The following is a 22,374-nucleotide window of genomic DNA, read 5'->3' on the forward strand; positions in this document are numbered from 1 at the left end:
TTTTTATCTTGTGCATGTGTGTGTGTGTGTGTGTGTGTGTATGTGTGTGTGTACACATTTATATATACATATATATACACATTTATATATGGTTTTCTGATCTAACTAAATTAGTAGTCTTTAGAAGGAATGGACAATAATTGGTGATTAATCAACACAAAGTACTAATGGCTACAAAAGAATAGTGAACAACAACCAAACTCAAATAAATGTTTTAGTAAAGGGGGACCTGCCCTTGTCCAGGCACTGCTCTGTGCAAGAGGAAACCTACACCCTTATGTCAGAGTCAAAGCTGTCACTGCCACCGCGACCAGTGATTCTGAACTTCCCACCCCTCCTTCACCTGCTCTACATGGTACTCGCTGTGTAACTTTTCCACCTGACATTGCTTTTCAGGTTGATTTATTTTCGTGCCATTGAAAATGCAGAGAGACATTAACAGAGACAGAAAGAAAAAGATCTTCCATCTCCCCAAACACCAGAACAACCAGATCTGAGGCAGGTGGAAGCCAGGGCCAGAAACTCCATCTGGTCTCCAAAGGAGGTGGCAAGGACCCAAGTACTTGAGCCTTCACTGCAGCCTCCCTGGGTGGGCATCCCCAGGAGAAGGACCAAAAGAAAGGAGCTGGAACCTGAATCAGGTACTCAGACGGGGAGCACAGATGGCCCAAGTGGCTGTCTAATGATGGTGGTCAATGACTGTTGCCCCAGCATTCCTTTCTCCTCATTGATTCAGCTATCTTCTGAATCCAGCACTAAAATAGCATTAAGTACAAAATCAAAGGGGTTAATAAAAGATGGTTTCCAGATCCTCTTTCAAGAAGCCTACTAAACATGATGAAATAGCGTGAAAACATGTCCAGTTTTTAACTCAATCCTCATTGTTGGAGATTAGCACTAGAAGGAAGGGGAAAGAGTAGCTCCAAAGGTGAAAGAAGCTGCCTTTCAACTTCACTTTAGGTATCTGCAACTGATTCAAAGAAACTCACCCAAAGAACATGCTTTGTTGCAACTCAGTCCCAGGCAAACTGGAAGCAGCACAATCTGTCTGGTGCCTGCCCTAACGCATACAGTTTTCCAAACCAGCTTCCTAACTTCCACCCACAGAGAGAAAGCTGGTTCTAGAGGCTGCACCCGGGGACAAGCACATTAGCATTTCCAAGGTCAACTGCTGACAAGCCTAATTGTTTACAGCAACTAGAGGATTCTGGCTGCTGAAGAGGCTTAACCTCTCTGGCTTGCCCAACACCATAAGAAACTAATTTACCACATCAGCTATAAAGTATGAAAGCACTGAAAATGTGGATTCAAATTAACATATGACATTTCAAACAGAAGCAAATATTAATATGACCCCAGAAACACGTAAATTTTCCTTTTAAGCTGACTGAACAATTTTGGGAAAAAGCTAAACTACCAGTCACCCTACTGGCAGAGGAGTAACAAGTACCTCCCCCAAAAACAGATACTGTTTGGTTTTCCCAATCATTTGACTACTCATCAATCAAAACTGCTAAAAAGTTGCAAAACAAATTGGTCAGCTATCCTTACACAGTCTTGCCCTCCCTTGATCTAATCACCATATTGTACATTTGCTGGAATCCAGCAGGTGGCCATCTGCTACACACGGCTGTTACACACATGTGATGTGGTTCAGCACAGACTGAGATGACCTGTCACGTTTTTATTTCAGCATCATCCAAAAAGTGAACATCAAAATAGTTCCTTGGTAATTTTTATACCGATTACATACTGAAATAATACTATATATACATACACACATGCTATGCTGCATAAAATATTACTAGAATTACTTTCACCTCTTTTTCATGTGCTGATGATAGAAAGTTTTAAATTACATATGTGGCTGACATTGTATTTTTGCAAGACAAAAATCTAAATCTAAATCATAATCTAAATACATAATCTCATTTGTAAAGTACAGCCAGTGAGAGAAGGAATAGACCTAGATAATAATCTCAAGAATAATCAAATTGGGAGAATCAAGATGGTGGAAAAGGGTAAGGACACATCTAATCAGACAGAGAAACATTTAATCAGGATGAAGCAGAGAGGACATATTTCAGGAAATAGGAAAGGACAGAACAACAGCAGAGGGGTACCTGGAGACTGACAGACACAAGAAAGCAGCAGGCACAGCACTGTGGTGTTGCAGTGAATGATACTCCAGCAAGGCGATCTGAACTCCAACAGCAAACGGAACTCCACCGGCAACAGGTGGGAAGGGACTTTCAATGGGAGCTTGGGAGGTGAACCTAGACAAAGTACTGTCCATCCTGCTGGTCCGTTTGATTTGACCAGGAGCAGAGACAGAGCAGCAAATCTCAGGCAGTGCGAGAACAGAGTGAATTTCATAGCCCAGTCAGCCCCCTACAGCTGAATTGGGCGCCATTTTGCGTAAGGAGAAAAGCGGAAGGGAAAGGACTGAGCATGCTCTGAGCAGGGAGTGCGCTCATTTCTGACTCGGTGAACTGCAATGACGTGGCATTCTACAGGTTCCATCCGGGGCATGTCTGGGTAGCCCTCGGATCTGACGCCAGCAGATCAAGAACTGTGGTGGTAGCACGTCGGGCGCCATTTTGCACACTGTGGCAAAAGCTTTGGGATTGCAGAGGACAACAGAGAACTGCGCATGTGCTGAGCTCGCGACAGCTTGCTGAGGTCCTGCAGGAAAATAATACCGACTGTGACACTGTACCGGTCAAAATAGGTCCGTGTGGCACCCAGACCTAATGGTCAACAGATTCTGGCAAGATCAGCGCCACCAACAACCTAACTAGATAGGACACCTGGTGTCTCTCTAATCCTGGAACCCACTCCAACCGGAAGAGGGAGAAAGGTTGCAGAGACAATGGTGCAGCCTCAGCATGGTATCACAGGGGGTAGAGAGTGGTGAACCAAGAGCTGGGGCTGTGGAGACCACGGTGGATATCTGACATAAGAAGCCAGACCTGGAACTCGCTGGAGGTTGTGGCACAAGGGGCTGCAAGCAAAAGTCATGTGCCAACTGCAATAAGTAAAGTCACACTGTAGACCTATGGGTGACACAGCTTAGAAACCTGCCCCAAGAAGAAGACTCTGCTAACCAGAAGTACAATAACCAAGAGCAAAAGAAGAGACAAAGGCACAATGAATATTACTGAGCACTCCCCTGCAAAGGAGCAAAACCCTATGCCAACCTCAGAGTTAACTGAGGAAGACATCGAGAAAATGGGGGACACAGAATCCATAAGACTCATTTTGAAGATTCTGGTCAAAAATGAGAAGCTCATGCAAGAGTTCAAAGAATTTAAGGAAGAATAAAGCAAATCAAGGCTGGTATATCAGAAATTAAGAACACAGTAGAGCAAATTGCAAGCACAGTGGAGAGTCTCCAAAATAGAATGAAGCAAGCAGAAGAAAAAATCTCAGAATTGGCAGATATCTCCTATCACCAGGGGGAAGCAAACAAAAAGCTAGAAGCAGAGCTGGATCAGGCCAAAAAAGGTATTCAAGAATTAAAAGACACTATTAAGAGGCCAAATATAAGAGTTATGGGAGTCCCGGAAGGAGCAGAAAGAGAAGCTGAGTTTGCAAATGTATTTAATGAAATAATCAAGGAAAATTTCCCTAATCTGGAGAAAGAATTGGGAAACAAGATCCAGGAGGGACACAGAACTCCCAACAGGCTTGATCAAAAGCGATCTTCACCAAGACATATGATTATCAAGCTCTCTTCAATTGAACATAAGGAAAAGATCCTTAAATGTGCACGTGAAAAACATCAATTGACATATAAAGGAATGCCAATTAAGCTCACAGGAGATCTCTCACAGGAAACTCTACAGGCAAGAAGAGAATGGAGTGACATATTCCAGATTCTAAAAGAAAAAAATTGTCGGCCTAGGATAACATACCCAGCAAAGCTCTTTCATCTTTGACAATGAAATAAAATTCTTCCAGAGTAAAGAAAAGCTAAAAGAATTTGCCTCTTCCAAACTTGCCCTACAAATGATACTTCAAGATGTTCTCTTGACAGAGAAGAGGAATAACACCCAACAAAACCAAAGGCAAACGGGAAGAACATCCCAGCAAAATGACAACAGAAGACTAAATCAATGAACAACCCATTCCTAAAATGACAGAACCAAAGTACCACCTATGTACATTTAACTCTGAATGTAAATTGCTTAAGCTCAATCAAACATCATAGATTAGTAGACTGGGTTAAAAAACAAAACCCATCTGTTTATTGTCAGGAGGAGACACACTCCAACAAAGATCAGCGGAAACTATATCACATGGGTTTTGTTGTTTTCTCTTCAAAACACTTTCTTCTGATTAAATCATTCAATGACTCGTAGATCATGCAGTGGCATCACTTTCTTCAAGAAGGTTCTTGATTTTCACTTCTTCAGCTACACGTAAGACATTTAATAGCATGTTGCTTAACTTCTTCCTGTTGTTAATTTCTTTTTTCTCTCGGATGTTGATTTTGTTTTGTGGCTCTTCATTTAAGGGAAGGTATAGTAGTTGTGTAATGGAGACTGTCATATCTAGTAACATGTCATTTAACTTCATGGCATTGTAAATTTCTATTTTTCTTCCTATTGTTGATTTTGTATCATGACTTTTCATTTAAGGGAATGTACAGTAGTTATGTAATGGAGACTAACAACCAGATGTGAGGATGCAGTGTTGTATGCATTTCTGTTTCCAGACAAAGATGGACTTACAGTGAAACTGTTTATATTATATTTTGACAATAGGATTCTGGACTCTCTGCTATTGTCCATGCCCGCAATGATGAACATATGACTGAGTATGAAGAGCTGTATGTTAGTAATGATATAAAGGAACTGGGGCAGGGAGGGAATTGGGGAGGAGATAAGGGAATATGGAACTGTATCATAAAATAATAGCAATAACAATAAAATGTGGAAAAAAAAGAATAACCAAATTGGTTTCAACTGTGTCAGTCACCAAGCTTAGGAAAAGCTTTCTGCTTACCAGAAGACAGGTACTTTTGTCTTTGAAAAGGAACCTGATGTTTCAAATATGATGCTTAAGTGTGTCCTACTTCTGCCATGAGTTGTCATCGCTGCTCAGCAATCCTCCACGAACTTTCCAGTGGCCACAGGCACGTGACAAGGTGCTGGTCTAACGCTTTAATCTGATGGAGTGACTCCAACTCAGCCTGATCTGTAGCAGTCACTTTCATACCCTGAAACCTAATCCAAGCCTCTGCTCCAGAGATAAGGAAGCCGACTCAATAGACGGAATATTCCCAGGAGTCTAGAGAAACCCAGATGGTATTTGGATACTATAACAGTGTTTTAAAAACCAAAAAGTGACTCATTTACTATTTCAAAAAGTAACATCCGAAAGTGAATGGGCCAGCTTAGAAAACAGGCAATTACTTCCAGACGCCCCCGTGTGGAGAAGCCTTGCCAGCTTCCAGGGCATTAGTCAAAAAGGAGAGCAAATCTGGAGATGTTGGAACAGTTGGAAACTTATTGAGTGAGGCTCCAAGGTAACAGGAGGGGAGGGGAGGGAAACAACAGCCAAACCTTTCCCTGCAGTGCCTTTAAAAAGAAACAAATCAACTCTTTCATAAAGAGAGCCCAAGCGAAGGGAAAGCACACTTCACTTCGCTCTCTCCTGTTACAAAACTGTCCCAAACACAACTGGCCCACTGGGAGAAGGACAAAATTACCGGGCTTTCTCTGTGAACAATATGTCCTAATCTCCCCCAAAAAGTGATTACTAAATGTCATCAGCAACAACAAAATCAAGGCCCATTATGTAGAATAAATAATTATTTTTACTTACGATTCATAGAAATTTCATATTTTCACAAAACATTTATTTATTTATAAATTTGAAAGTTAGTTACACAGATAGAAGGCGAGAAGGTGAGATCTTACATCCACTGGTTCACTTCCAAACTGGCAGCGATAAGCCAGGGCTGCACCAGACCAAAGCCAGGAGGCATGGAGCCTCATCTGAGTCCCTGCGCAGGTGGCTTTCCCAGGCCACTAGCAGCGAACTGGATCATGAATGGAGCAGCCAGGACCAGAACAGGCTCCCATACGGGATGCAGGCTTACAGGTGTTATTCCACAACACTGGCCCCAGGAGTTGTACATTTCTATTTGCCTTCACAAATTATTCTAAGTAAAACTGAATAACTCAGACAACTGGAAAACAAAGCTGGCTCAAATGAGAGTACATTTTCATTCCTGGCAAATTGATCTTGAACTGTTATAATATTAACAGTTTTTTAGTGTCTAGAATCTGATGGAATCAATATATTTTTACATTTGAACAACTAAATTCCAATTAGTGCTTGTATCTCATAAATAGTCTTATACTGCCAACCACCAACCTAGGTCAAGAAGGGCCCTGGCTTCTTACAAGAGGTGTTCTGGTGCCACCTAGTGGTACATTTTTCTCACAAAAATGAACCACAAGAGACCACAGTCCTCAATGTGGCTCTAGTTACAAAACCAATATAATAAAAATTTTATTATCATTCTGGCCACAACTAATGTTCAACTCACTAACTTCTCTTTTTTTTAAGATTTATTTTATTTTTATTGGAAAGTCAGATATACAGAGAGGAGGAGAGACACAGAGGAAAATCTGTCCACTGATTCAATGCCCAAACGGCTGCAACAGCCAGAGCTGAGCTGATCTAAAGCCAGGAGCCTGGAGCATCCTCCAGGTCTCCCACATGCATGCAGGATCCCAAAGCTTTGGGCTGTTCTCAACTGCTTTCCCAGGCCACAAGCAGGGAGCTGGATGGGAAGCAAGGCCACTGGGACCAGAGTTGGTATCCATATGGGATCCTGGGTGTACAAGGCCAGGACTTTGAGCTGCTAGGTTACCATGCCAGGCCCAACTCACTTACTTCTAATCACTGGTTCCTTTCAATAACATAATTATGCCATAAAGTACAAGAGCAACCCAAAAGAAATGTCCCCTTTTTCAAAACTAGAATCCTAACACTAAGAAGTAGTTCTCTAGATGGAGAAATACATTACAACACAGCAGAAATCCAAGATGGGAGTCTTGCATAGAAAACAAGCCTTGGAAATACCAAGTCAGTGTTGCTGACAGAGCAAATAATCAAGTAACTTGAGGACATTTTTAAGTAAAAGCAAAATGATTACTCCATTTTCACAAACTGATGTGCACAGATCCTGGCCTACATACAGTAAGACTAACAAATATGACCCATGATGATAGCAAGCGGGGAACCTTTCTCCTGCCAAGGGGCATTTGGGTATCTATAGCATCATTCCCAGGTCATACAAAATTATCAACTTAAAAATCAACCTACTATACATTTACTGAATTTCAAGCAGTATGTATAACTTTAAGGTTTTACTTTTTTGTATCTTTAGCAAATGTTTAGATTTCAGAACGTCTCACAGAGGAGTAAAACTATCACCTCACAAACCAACCATCCTCCATTAAACACTTAAGAGTTGCGAATGTGCAATGTCCGCTATCCTGGGGGCAAGGAAATGCCCATGACATCTGATCGTGTCTCTTCTTTCCAATGGTCAGTCCACTGGCATCTCCATCAAGTACGCCTGCAAAGAGCAAATGTGCTACTGGCTGCCTGCTCATGTGAGGGTCTGCCTTCCTGTCCCGGCGAGTCTGTGGGCGGCCCCCCCAGGTCCAGAGAGCGCCCACACCAGCTGCAGCCGCTGCCTTCCACAAGGTTAGACTCCACCTTTACGGAAGTGCCTGAGCCAAATGTGCCATCTCCGTCTCTGAAGATTGGTCACAGAGAGCTGCCAGGAACTACACTACAGAACAGGGCAAGAGTCAACAGGCTCTTTTGCAGAAGCACCCAACCTCAGTTTGGTATTCAAAAATCAGATAAAGTTCCCCTCGACAAAATGGCCAAGGTTTTCTGAGGTAAATGTCACTAAATGTTACGGACTGCAAATGCCACCAGATTGGCTCAGCACATTTCTGATACAGTTTAATGGTGAAGGGCAGAAACCAGAGGCACACTGCTTTTCCTCAAATGCCTACCCTGTCCCTAACTCAACTCTGCTACCCAGAAGGCATCCTGACCTTCCTTAAGGCTCCAGGCTCTCAGGTTAGCTCATGGAGCTAACCAGTCACTACTTCACGGGCTCACACAAGATACCACATGGGCAAACAGCCCTGCCAACCACGCATGTCTAACAGAGGATCCTTAGGGTCATTACCACATGTCTTCCATCACTACCACACTCTAGCATTGCTCAGCAAACACCTTGTCCGACGACAGTAACTGAAGGCTCTCTGCCTTAAAGGTCCAAAGAAATAAAATGAAAAGTAGCACAGAAAGAGAAAAGTCAAAGTATCTTCATCTAGGTTTTCTCAACTGTCAGACTCCTGAACAATCCTTTTGTCCACATGCCTCTTGAAGCAGCCATTTGAGCCATCTTGCTGCTGGCTAGCAGATACACATGCTATCCAGCTGTGCCTGGTTCACTACCTGGCTCCAGCACATGTCCTCAACCTCCTGCTAGCCCAGCCCTGGGGATGGCTCACGCAGCTGGATCCCTTCCATCCACATGCGAAAGCTGAACTGTATTTCCAGCTCCAACCTCAGCCATGTCCTAGCTTTTGTGGGCACTTGGGACATGAACCCAAGGACCAGGACTTTCTCTTTGTCCTTCTCAAATATGTGAGAATCTGGAAACTTTTCAGTCCAAATGTACCTTTTCCATAGAATTAAAGCCATTAACTAAGCCTCTATCATCCGCACGGACGCAGGAAAAGAAGGAGCCCTCAACCCCGAGGTACGTTACCATTTTAGGAAAGACCACTTCTCAGATTTACCCAACCTTCCAGAGCTACTAAATCCAATCCCAATTATCATAGTTCTTATAAATGAGGCCAATACATTCGGTACAGGAAAGCATAAAACAACCTTAAAACCCGAAAAAATTAAGCTTCAGTTGTTCGAAAATTCTCATAATGTAACAAATTTCATTTTCCAATTAGGCCAAATGAAAACAAAAAACATTACTAGAATACCAAGAAATTTAGAGGAAAAACTAATAAAAAAAAAAAAAAGTCAGATCCAGGAATTAGGAAAATGTAACCAATCAGAAACAAAAACCAAACCCTTCAGCATCCCGCAAGCTCTTGGGGGCCAGAACCCCCTTTACTGACCACGTCATCACAACAGCAGCAAGAGAACCACAGGGCAAAGGGAGGACAATTACGCCCCAATAAGAACTGCCACTTGGTTTACCAAGCTTATTCTAATTTGAAATGAAACTGCAACACCCTAAAAGGCCAACAAAAAAGCTGCCCTATCTTACAAGGCTACAAGGAAAAGAGGGCATTTCTGCTCTGAGGAGAGTTCATAGACTTTGCTACTTGCACTTCCTCACTTGGTTTTATTGTATTTTCAGTTGTGTGTCTGTATGTGTGCACATGTGTATGTATGCATCCATGCATGCATATACTAGAAAGGTAAAGTGACAAGACAGGAGAGACAGAGAGAGAAAAGCAGACATCTTCCATCCGCTGGTTCACTCACCCAAAGTCTGCAGCAGCCAGGAGGCCAGGAACCAGGAGCTCCCCATGGGTAGCAGGGACGCAAGCACTTAGGTCAACATCTGTCTCCACGCCCCCTGTTAATGTGTCTGGGAAAGCAGAAGATGATGTGCCAAGTCCTTGGGCTGCTGCCACTCAGGTGGACTGCCTGGAAGAAGCTTCTCTCACCTTACAGGAGCTTAGCCCAGCCAAGGTCATGGCAGCCATTTGCAGAGTTAATCAGCAACCGGAAGTTCTCTCTCTCTCCCACACTGTTAGCTGCCTTTCAGATAAATCTCATTTTTTCACAGCTACTGCCTGTTGGGTGGATTAAGCAGAAAGCTGAAGTGAAAGCGGAGGTGAGACTCCATCCCAGGCACATGGCACAGGATGCTAGTCTCCCAAGTGGTGCTGAAACCACTGTGCCAGAATATCCACCCCATTCTAAGCAATTTATAAACAGTACTTCATTTAATCCCCACGATACTATCTTTTATAAATGAGAAACCTAGACAAATGTCCAAGATTATGAAGACACTAAATGACAAAGATAGGATAAGAATGCCAGGTGTTCTGTACCCAAAGTCCTACATTCCATAAGGCTACGCTGCTGGTATGACAGGCACACAGAGGAAATCCTCTTCACTGTAACTGCAGCAGCCTCTTCCTCCATAGCATAGTCAGCACTGTCAGGATTATCTGTATTTTTTTAATTTCTAATTTATTTTTAATTTATTTTAAGGGAAGAAAGAGACAGAAAATAAACAGAAAGAGATATTTACTCTTCACTCCCCAAATGCCAACAATGGCCGAAACCAGGGCAGGTTGAGGGCAGGAGCTCAGAGCTCAACTTGAGTCTTCCACACAGGTGGCAGGAACCCAGCCGCTTGAGGGATCATTTATGACAGGTGTTGAAGTAGTACTGTGATAAGAGCATTTTGCATATATTACCTTCACCTAATCCCAATAACCTTACAAAGTAAGTTTTTTTTTCCCACAGATAAGGAATGAAAATTTCAAAACTAAAAACCTACTTTGCCCAAAGTGATGGAACTAACAACAGGAGCTAAGACTGCAGCCACTATCAAGCCAGTTCCAGGCACCTGCTCCTGCACATGATACTCGTCTCTACCACAAAGGTTCAATCAACCTTCAACTTTCCCTAAATACCAGGTGTTTTTCTGCTCTCTGCATACTTGGCCAGAACCTGAGACTGAGACCATATTGAAACTACTCTCCTATATGCATCAAAATATTAAAGAAATTCTTCACAGAACTAGAAAAGAAAAAAAACTAAAACTCACATAGAGCCACCAAAAAAAAATCCAAACACCTAAAGCAATCAACAAAAAGAACAAAGCAAAAGGCATTACAGTGACTTCAAAATATACTACAAAGCTATAATAATCAAAGCAGTGTGACACCAGCATAAAAACAAACACAAAGACCAACAAAACAGAATAAGTGCCTAGAAGTGAATCCAGGCATCCACAGACACCTGATCTTCACCAAAGGTGCCAAGAATATTCACTTTCGAAAGAACAGCCTAATAAATGTTGCTTAGATATCCACATGCAGAAAAATAAACTAGACTACCTCTCGCAACCAAAAATGGACTAAATACTCAAATCAAGGCCAAAGAACAATTAAACTACTAGAAGAAAACAGAGGGAAAATGTCTCATGATATTAGAGAGGGGATAACTTTTTGGCTACAACTCCAAAAGTGTCACAGGAAAGCACATTTGAAAAAAAAAAAGACAAATGGGATAGCATGAAACTAAAAGTATGTGCACAGCAGTGAAGGACTAACTCTATGGACAAGAAGATACTTGCAAATTGTACATCTGATAAGGACTGAGATCTAGAATATACAATGACCTCAAGCAATAGCTAAAAAAAAAAAAAACAAATAAATAAACAAGTAGAAAATTTTTAAAACACATGAGTAGGCAGCAGGAATATTAAATGCTCAATATCAATAATCAGTAAAGAAATTCAAATCGAAACCACCACAATGACATGACATGTACCTCATTGTTGCAGGAACAGATGTTATGAAAAAAATAAGTAAGTGTGGGAAAAGCTATGGAGGAAGGGAAACCCTTACACATTACTGATGCCAGTGTAACCTAGAACAATCATTTCTGAAAACAGTACAGAGATTTCTCCCCAAATGAAAACTAGGACTACCATATAACTCAATAATCAACTTCTCATTGGGTAAATATTTTTTAAAAAAATCAGTGTGATGCATGCCTATGTTTTGTGCAGCACTATTCAAAATAGCCAGAAACAGAACCAATCTAAGTGTCTCTCAACTGATGAAGAGGGGTGTGTGGGTGTGTGATGGAATATCATTCACCCATAAAAAGGAATGAATCTGTCATTTCTAAAACATGAACTGCAGGTGCGCTATGTTGAATGAAATAAGCCAGGCATAGAAAAATAAGTACTGCATGCTTAGGGATCTAAAAGAGTTGATTTTTTTTTTTTTTATTGGAAAGGCGGATATACAGAGAGGAGAGACAGAGAGGAAGATCTTCCATCCGATGATTCACTCCCCAAGTGAGCCGCAACGGGCCGATACTATGCCGATCCGAAGCCAGGAGCCTCTTCCGGGTCTCCCACGCGGGTGCAGGGTCCCAAAGCTTTGGGCCGTCCTCAACTGCTTTCCCAGGCCACAGGCAGGGAGCTGGAAGGGAAGCGGGGCTGCCGGGATTAGAACCGGCGCCCATATGGGATCCCGGGCGTGCAAGGCGAGGACTTAACCACTTGCGCCACCGCGCCGGGCCCTAAAAGAGTTGATTTTACAGAAGTTGACAATGAAACAGTAGCTGCCAAAAGCTTGCAGAGAATGCAGCACGCAGGAAGGCCACCATGTACCGTGTCAGAAACTTGTGATAGCACAAGGAGAGGGCCACAGATAGGAAAGATTTTCAGTGTTTTCAACATAAAAAAAAAAAAAAAGCAATGCTTACCCTGCACTGCCAGAGTCCAAATCTGTACTGAAACCTCACAAAGAAACTCATGAATATGCACAATTCATATGTGTTAAATAAAAAAAAAGACACTGGAAAAATGTATCATAGTAAATATTAACTTTTGCTGTAAAAAGTTGGGGCTTTATAGTTTTATTTTTGATAGAAATTAACCTTGGGAAACTCATTTAATTTGTAATTAGTTATGCCTTGATTTCTTACCAATTATTTGATTGTATAGTTGGAAATTCTTGGAAGAAAAATATACCAAAAGTTTACTAGGAAACATAAGGTTTTCTTCAATTTTAATTAAATACATTTTAAATGGATAAATTGTGCTTTATGGTATTTAATTACACTAAATTAAAGCATTCATTGATTTAAAGAAAAACAACTCGCCTCACAGGTTCTCGGACCGAGCCTGCTTTGAGCCGCCCTAGGCTTGCTTTCTGAGGAGAACATCTCCTGGCATCCACTTCCTGCTCATAAGCACTCACACTTCACTCCGTGTGCCACTGGGGCTCAGAGTGTGGTCCTGGGGATGCTTTCAGTGGTCTATGGGTCAAAACTATTTTCATAATGATGTGACTTCTTTGCTTTATTGGACAGATACTAATGGTACCAATACAATTGTGAGAAAACAGGCTGGTGCCTTAGCATATATTAAAGTCATAGCACCAAGCTGTACCACCTTAAGTCACTGCATTCTCCACCATGGGCTCAAAGGAAAGGGCCCATTTCACTTCAGAATGTCCTTGGTGAACGGATCAGTGTTCTAAATATCATTAGGCACACCTTTTAATATATTGCAATGGAATGGTAAGTGAACATAAAATACATTTGCTGCTCAAGAAAGAATGATGGCTAACTCAAAGAAAAACCTTGTATAAATGTATGAGCTGCAAATGGACTTGGCTACTGCTTTTCATGGAATATCCTTTTGAATGGGAAGAATCATTAACTATGGCTATGCAGATTTAAGTATCTGATAGACAAAAATGAACAAACCAAGAAACAAGCAATTATCCTAGCAGGTAAGTGACCGTCACCCACATCAAAGCACCTGGGTTCAATTGTCAGCTCCAGGTCTTCCTGCAGCTTCCTGCCAAGGCAGATACTCAGAGGCAGGGGTGACAGCTCAAGTCATCAAGGCTTGGTGGAGTTGCAGTTCCGGCTCTGGCCTCAGTCCAGCCACAGGCCTTGCAGGAACATGGGGTGTAAGCCAGCAGAAGGGAACTCACTCTTCCTCTCAGACACATGAATGCACTGAGTTTATTATCGAAAATGTAACCAATAATATTTGTTGCTAATGACAAAATGTGAGCTTTAAAACGTTTAATTTTGAAAAATATGTATTCACAATGTTAGTCTGCGAGGTTTGGGTTTTTCTGATGAAAACAGTGGTGATGATAATTATTTCCATTTTCCCATTGCTCTGGCATTTGCCTGTCTTCCCACTAGAAAGATAAACTACGTGAAGGAGCAAACTATTGAGCACTTTCTGTGTCTTCTTTAAAACCCAAACCTAAACTTTTCATAGACTAGTCATCTGGGTAGACATTCTAACCTTTGGTATTAGTCTAAATATGTCAATGGGTGTCACGTGTATATGAAGTTCATTAAGTATTGCAGGCTCAAAGTAACTCTGCAGCTTTTCTTTCCATAAAACTTTGCTCAAATTTTTTTCTTGAAATAGTTTTTAATATAAATGTAAAACCAAGCATTTGCTGTAAGATTAAACCAGATAAAATAATTCTTTTAATAAACTGCCTATAGCTCTATAGCAAGAGACAGAACTATCAGCCAAATCCAGCCCACTACAAGTTTTCCTATAGTTTTCTTAGACCACACTCACGCCCATTTATTCATGAACCATCCACAGTGACTTGCGCCCTACAATGGTAGAGATATGAGAGTTCACTCAGCCTGCAAAGTTGAGAGAGATTTTCCATCTGAACCTTTATAAACTTGCCAATCCCTGCTATAGAGAATGAATCTCTCAAAAAATGCTTATATGTCCTTTTAAAGTACACAATATAAATGTTGTATTTTATGCCAATTTGTGTTTATTTCAAACAACACATAAGGGCCTGGCATGATAACAAAGTGGTTAAGGTCCTCATCTTGAACACGCCGGGATCCCATATGGGCACCGGTTCTAATCCCGGCAGCCCTACTTCCCATCCAGCTCCCCGCTTGTGGCCTGGGAAAGCAGTCGAGGACAGGCCAAAGCTTTGGGACCCTGCACCTGCATGGGAAACCCAGAAGAGTTCGCAGCTTCGGATTGGCACAGCACCAGCCGTTGTGGTTACTTGGGAAGTGAACCATTGGACGGAAGATCTTCCTCTCTGTCTCTCCTCCTCGCTGTATATCTGACTTTGTAATAAAATTAAATACATCTTAAAAAAAAATAAAACAAAACATAAGAAGAGTGTAGCCAAAGTACTCAGGAATATCAGAAGCAGTGACAATAATCCCTTGGTGGGAGGGGTGTGCTTCAGTTCTCCCTTATTGCTTGCTTTTATTATGATTTTTAAAGTCCACCAACCAAAGCCAAATACCCATTAGATCCAAATTATATACACTACAAACCAGACTAGGCAATGCTACAGACCATGAATGGATAACTGGCGTGGAACTTACCCTCCTGTCATGAATGACTACATGAAATACATATTTTTGAGCCTCATGCAATGGCTCAATGGCTAAATCCTCACCTTGCAGGCACTGGGATCACATATGGGTGCTAGTCTGTCCCAGCTGCTTCACTTCCCATCCAGCTCCTGGCTTAAGGCCTGGGAAAGCAGTAACGGATGGTCCATAGCCTGGAGCCCCTGCAACCACATGGGAGATACGGAGAAAGCTCCTGGTTTCTGGCTTCAGATTGGCACAGCTCAGCTCCAGGCACTGCAGCCATTTGGGAAGTAAACCAAAAGATGGAAGATCTTTCTGTATCTCCTCCTCTCTTCTTTGCCTTTCTAAGGGAGAGAGAGAGAAAAAAGAGAGAGGAGGAGAGGAGAGGAAGGAAGGGAGAGAGGGAAGAACAGAAAGAGAGAGGGAGGGGAAGAAGGGAGGAACAGAGCAAGACCTGTTTTCAGACTGTTCAATAATGGGCAGGCAGATCAAGATTACAATTACTGCAGAAAAAGTAACAAGAGAAACAAGTATGAAACCGCTTTTGCCTGGCTAAGGGAGGAGGAAGCCAGCAGAGCTCAGCAGTCTCGGAGGAGTAAGCAGACAAGACACTGAGCTTCCCAGAGGCTGAGGCTGAAGGGGTGTGTAAGCCAGAGCACTGGGAGGGAACTGTGCAAACAGAGCTCTAGGCATCTGTCCGGGATGCCTTGAGTCCAAAGCTGAATCCTAAACTGTTGAAAAACAATCTATGGAAGCAATAAAGTGAACAATTCCCCAAAATCTTAAGGACTCAGAGACAAAATTTCATCTCGCCACAGAGGTTTCTCATGCAGCCCTCAGCACAACCAATAAAGATTCCAGGGGACTACATTTTGTAACAAGGATAAAATAGCCCTACAATAAAGGCCACACTAAAGCCACACAAACAAAGAGTCACAAGAAGCCTGGAGAGGATCAGCCTAACCCACAAATCACTTAGCTGCCTGCCAAACCACTGTCATCACTTTTTAAAGGAAGGCTATAAAACCCAAACACTCAACACATAATACATTCAATGTCCATGTCACGGAGCAGCAACAGAGGAAAGTGCAGACAAGGATATTAAGCAGCTACTATAGACAAACTTCATACCCTCAAGAACCCATACAGAAGAAGGCAGGAACATGATGAAGGTCAAAACGGGAGACAGAAAAACAAAGAGATTCTAGTTATTTGTTTTCAACAATTGAAAACATAATATTTGAAATTAAAGACGACCTAGACAGAATTAACACAAGATTAGACACTGCAGATGACAAGACAAATGAACTTGTCGACAAACAAAAACTATTCAGACTGAAGCCAGACAGTAAAAGACTGAGGGGAAAATGAATTAAGGTTTCTCATGTGTCATTGCCCAAAAACTTTTGATGCAATTTCTAATGGAATTCCACTGTTTGAACCTACAAAAGAATCAATCTCACTGAATGACCACACCATACTCAAACAGCATTCTTAGAGTAAAGCCACCATACAGTTTTACCCCAAAATGGCGGAGAACAGAAGTTTCGTTGCTGTCAACACTCACTTTGAGTTTGCACAAGATCCAGAGCAACGCTGGTCACTATATCCATTCCCGAGCTGATGCAGGACTGAAAGTTTCTTAGGGAGGAGAGAGCCGACTCTATCCCGCTGAAGGATATGAATCCAGCGGAGCCTGAGTTCGAGCTGGAACGCCCTGGCATCTTGAAATGATTACCTATATTTTTAAGCACAAATAAATAAGATAAAATGTCAGAAAAATAACTACAAAGTAAAATTAATAACTACTGTAAATATTCACATGACTGTATTTAGCACCCTACCAATGCCACTCTGAATCTACATTCTACCTCCCCGAGAGGATACAAAAGTGCGGTTCCATGATCTGGATCACCAAATTCACAGACTTGGTGGAACCCATATTCAGTAAAAGCAGGATTTCTGTATAGAATTCTTATCTTGTGGTAAGTCATCTGCCATGAGTATTACTACTTCGGTCATGACGCTCATTTTAAACATCCCCTAACCACACCTTCAAACAACTCTTGAAACTGGACCATTTCTATAAAGCTGTGTACAAAAAGACATGTTTGCTTAATTCAGTAACCACCTGAAATTCAGTAAGAGCAACTAAAAAAATGGACAAGTTGAATGGGATGGAAGGACTGAGCCTAGGGATGTGAACACACAAAAAGAAAACAATCTCGGAATCAGAGATGCAACAGAAATTCAGGCTTTGCCACTTCGCGGCTGACCACAAGCTTCTCTGAAAGGTGGGCTTCGTAGTCCAGCACACGGCACACGATGAATCAGCGTTAGAGCCTCTGCAATCTCTGGCACTTACATCCTCTCCTCTATCTCACACCAGTGCTGCTACTAATACTGTTTTCTCACTAATGGCTTCCTTTTAATTAGGTTCACTCATTCACTCCACAAATAGATGCTAAAGTTCTTAGGATATGAATCATTATAATAATTCAAAAACACACAGGGTATAAAAACAGAGATGCTTGAGAGTCTGACTTCTGTTTTTGAGGTGTTAGTCTAACATGAACATCCACTGTACAACTCAGAATCCAGTGACAAATATTTAGTATCTCCTAAGGCGCCAGGCACTTCTTCCAGCATGAAAATACAGTCATTTTCAGGAGGTACACTCTTAAGACTGATCTAACAGCACTACATTGTTTATTCTACCAACATGAAAACCAACCACGCACCAAGCCCCACACAAAGCACTAGAAGTATTAGCCTCTGCTGCACCTGCTGGCAAGACCTGAGCCAGGACGCAGTACCTACTGCCAGATGCTGAGACTGGGGACGAGCCATCTCAAATTGGGCCACAACATCCGCTGACATGTGCGACAACCAAGGCTGGGGCAGACCTAGTGAGGGAAGCTCCAGGATTCCCCTGTTGGGCCACTGTTTATAAAGGTGAGCATGAGCACTGGGACTGGGGGTTAGCCAGCCTGGCTAGGTTGCCACATCCACTGGCATGTGCAACAAAAAAGGTCGGGGGCAGACCTAGTAAGGGAACCCCCAAGACTCACCTGTTGGGCCACTGTTTATACAGGTGAGCATGAGCATTGGGACTGGGGGTTTTTAGACAGCCTGGCTAGGTTGCTACACCCGCTGGCATGAAAGAAAACTAGAATGGGTGCAGGGCAACCAGGCTAGGCCACAGCACCAGCTGGCAAGTGTCAGGCCTGGGTGTGCGTTATGTCAGGCTAGACAGCAGTATACCCTGTCTGGTACTAGGAGCATGCCTGCAGGGGAACTGTGAGCACTCTCCAACTAGGCTGTACCTCCCACTGGTGGACCAAGCTGGACAAAGCAGTGGCACCTATGGGCATACCTAAGTGAAGGCCAAATCTTGGAGCTGGCCGAGTTGATCTAAGCCATGGCACCCATACACATGCATGAGAGCCATATAGGATACAGGTTGGGTCAGGTTGGCACATGCAAAAACTGGGATTGGAATCAGGCCTCTTAGGGGTTACTAAGGGCTGCCCCAATTAGGCTGCAGCACCTGCCGGTTTGAATGAGGACCATATCTGGTGGGCTGGCTAGACTGGGCCACAGCACCCATCAGTTTGCATGAGATATGCGATAGGGGCAGAACAGACCAGGCAGCTACATCCACAAGTATATGTCTGTTGGCTATTGCAGGTGACAGACCACATTTAACCTTGCACTGGCTGATATATACAAAAGTCAAGTCTGAGGGTCACCCCAGATGAGATTTCTTGGGGGGATTCCCCAACCAGACTGCTGGACTCAAATCCCAGCCACAGGGCCACAGGGACAATCACGATCTATGTGATCCAACCTTGGAGTGCATGTGGCAGGACTGGGCCTCCACAGTTGCTGATGCCTGTGCAGTGGACAGCATTCCCAGATGCACATGGGGGACATGACAGCCAGACCATCTAGGTCAGCAGGGGAAGTCAACTGTCTCATCAAAGGATGGAAAGTAGAACAGATTGGACAACTCTCCTCCACACTTTGCAGCAAGTGTCTGGGCATGTGGATACACTAAGGTATACTTGGTCAGCCGGCAGATTTTTCTCAACCCTTCTACAACGAAGCTGACGATGTCTCAGAACTACCAAAACCACTCAAAAAAAAACAAAAAAACAAAAAAAGACTTGGAACTCTTCCCCACAATTGGGTCTCTAAGATGTCATTAAATGACTGTCTCCCATCCCCAGGGTCTGATGTAGTTTGACAGCAGAGTGTGGCCCACTCCTTTGTGGGGACACAGGAGGAAACAAACAAAAAAAAAAACCTGAAACATTTGTCCCGCCCACTTTTTTGTATACCTGACCTTCCCTACCCTAAGCAAAGGTCAATATGGGCATTCATCCCTCTCAACCACATAAACAATGTTAAGAATAAAATAAAATAATTAATTTTAAAATGTTAGCTTCTGCTCCCCAGGGACTCCCACTTTAGCTGGGGAGACCAACATAAGATTTCACAAACAAACAAAGCAACAGGGGACTTAATTGCATAAATGAAGACACAGATAAAACCGAAACCACAACACTGAGCTTGAAGCATAAAGGAAGAGGTTTCACAGAAGGATGGGGGAGAGGCACTCAAGCAGAGCAGCATGTGGGGGAAAAGAGCACAGTCACAAAGCACACAGCTCTCTCAACAAGTACTTGAGTTTCATTCTAATATTTCCTTTTAGGCATCCTCTCTCTACAAAGGCCCAACACTTCTTCCTCCTCCTCCAACTTCACCTTCAGCTAAAGACCTCACTTCCTAAGTCACTGAAGAAACACATGTTGTCAGAAATGGTATTTTACAAGATCCCATTGCTTCTCTCCCAGGCTGTAACCTCCGTGTCCATATCCTGTGACATCACTTATTTGAATGAATAAACCATGTGCACCCTAAGTAAGGCCAACCCCACCGCTCACCCACTTTGCCAGTAGATCTGTTCCTCCTTCCCTCTGTGGGTCACAGTCCCAAACACTCTCCCTGCTCCCCTACATCAGCGACTATGTTCTTGTCTCCTGAATCATTCCTGAAACTGTGTGCCTATACAATGCCTTTGATGTGGGTGTTACCAGACCCTAGTCTCCCCATGTCCCACCCTTAGCTTAAAGTTCTCTTGCCTTTGCCCTGCTCTGAGGATTGTAAATGAACCTCATACTGAAGATTAACTCAGTGAATTGGGGAGTGCTGATTGAGGTCCAGTGAGTCCCACAGGGTCCCACATCACAAGAGTCATAGGTCATCTACCACCTCTACATATCTCAATGCTAGACCCAATGTTGACCATTTTTAAATAATAACCCTGAGCAAACAAAGCAACAACACCCTACATGTAGAACCAAGACCAGCTGGAACCCACTGTACCATTATCAAAACTCCCCAAAGAACATGATCACTATACTATCACCATTCAATCAAAAAAGCATGGCTAGGATTCAGATCAACTGGAGACCTGCACTGCACATGAACTGTTCAGACACACACAGATCAATCCCAATTTCAATATGTAAGATTCTTCACCCTTAACCCCTTATAGGGTCTGGGAATTGCTAGCTGCCCTTTCTCCTTGCCCTGTGTTTTAGAAAATGAATACCTACTTTGTTCCATCATCCCAGTGTCAGTGACTAGTTAGCTGCTAGGATTTGAGGTTCTGTCACATTCCCCTAAACAAACAAACAAACAAAAATGGACTGCTGCTTTTTCTGTTTTAAAGAAAAACATCCTCCTCCATTCCTCCAGCCTGTACCTCTAGACACTACTGCTATTTCTCCGCTCACCTTCATAGCAAAGCTCCTTCTTAACTTTGTCTCTATTTGTCTCCAAATCCTCCTCTCCCGTTCTCTCTTGGAAGCAGTCCAACAGGCTTCCACTCCTCCTCCAATGAGACTGCTAATGCCAAGATTGCTCTTCAGTCCCCAGCTCCTTCAATCTAGCAGCCAAGAGCCTTGGACACAGCTCATCATGCCCTCCTTCCTGGTGCACTCTCAGCACCTGCCTCACTTGTTCTTCCTTCCTCATTGACTAGTTTCTCCTCCACCTCTGCTAGTTTTTCTCCTAGAATCCTCAAGAGGCCTTTTTTTCATTCCATTTTTCCTCAAATCATTTATAGTTGTGCCTCAAGGTTGTGCCTTCTCTGTTCTCGCCACCAGGATATAAGCCCAGAGATATCTACAAAGCCCAACTCCCTCACTTCCTTAAAGTCTTCTTTCTCCATGCCTCTTAATGTATGATCTTCCAGGGACATCCTATTTAAAGCTCTCCCGGTCCTCACCCACTGGGCTTTCCCTACCCTTTTTCCTCTGCTTCATCTTTCTTATCAGTAGTTACCCTCAACAACATTCTCCTCCTTACTAGCTTCATTGTCTCTCTCCTCCAGCTACTTTAGACTCCTTAAAAACAAACACATTTTCTGTTTTGTTCACTGCTACGTTCCAAGTTAAAACGATGTCTTGGCTCACAGTAATGATTCAACAAAAATTTCCTGAAATGAATAAATGAGGAAAATGCAATCTAGGTACCCAGCACAACACTACTAAATCCTAAAGTCAGCATGCCCAGGATTCCTGCTCCTACCCACCAGGGCTCCCAGCCACAACAATCCCAGTCAAGTACTACCACTAAGAAGTTTTAATGTCTATCACTGAATACCACACATCACTTCCCTCCTGACCTAACCCCCTCCCAAACATATTCCTTTTGCTCTTCTATCCTAAATCAAACCCACCAATCCATCACCAATTTCGTCAGCTCTGTAAACTTAGCTCCAGAATCCAGCCATTCTCCCTGATTCTTTTTTTTAATATTTTTATTTTTTTTGATAATTTTTACATATTTGATTAGGGTGTAAAGGGTCAAGGGTAGAGGAAAGGAGGTGAGACCATTGTTTCTGCATTGTTTTTTTCATTACTGTATGTGGGGGGAGGGGAGAGATAAGGGGAGAAGCCACACCCAGCTTCCCAACCACCCCTGGGGTCCCTGATGTGGGGCATGTTCCAAGGGTCCTGCTCAGGAGTTTTGAATAGTTCCACAGTTCTGAATTGCTGCCAATCTCGCCACTCCTTTCACATTGAAATCTCTCCAGAATCCACTAGCTAACACAGTTCACCTCAGAGTCTGTCCAGGTATTCACTGCCAACTCTTTGCTGGGGTTGTTGATAGATTTTTTCTGTCCTCCGACCT

The 22,374-nt window shown here is 42.9% G+C and overlaps 1 protein-coding gene across 3 annotated transcripts in view; it reads right to left on the reverse strand.

The window, feature by feature from the left end:
• NSMCE2 (NSE2 (MMS21) homolog, SMC5-SMC6 complex SUMO ligase) overlaps window positions 1–22,374 on the reverse strand; it is a 235,986-nt gene that overhangs the window by 204,547 nt on the left and 9,065 nt on the right. For all 3 annotated transcript variants that reach the window (XM_040979309.1, XM_040979310.1, XM_040979311.1), the window contains exon 2: window positions 16,736–16,906. In XM_040979309.1, the coding sequence (XP_040835243.1) occupies window positions 16,736–16,892 (157 nt within the window). In that variant the 5' untranslated portion in view covers window positions 16,893–16,906. The remainder of the gene's footprint in view (window positions 1–16,735; window positions 16,907–22,374) is intronic.

This window comes from Ochotona curzoniae, unplaced genomic scaffold (genome assembly GCF_017591425.1).
Source record: "Ochotona curzoniae isolate NIBS_2020 unplaced genomic scaffold, NIBS_Ocur_1.0 contig_3190, whole genome shotgun sequence".
NCBI lineage: Eukaryota > Metazoa > Chordata > Mammalia > Lagomorpha > Ochotonidae > Ochotona > Ochotona curzoniae.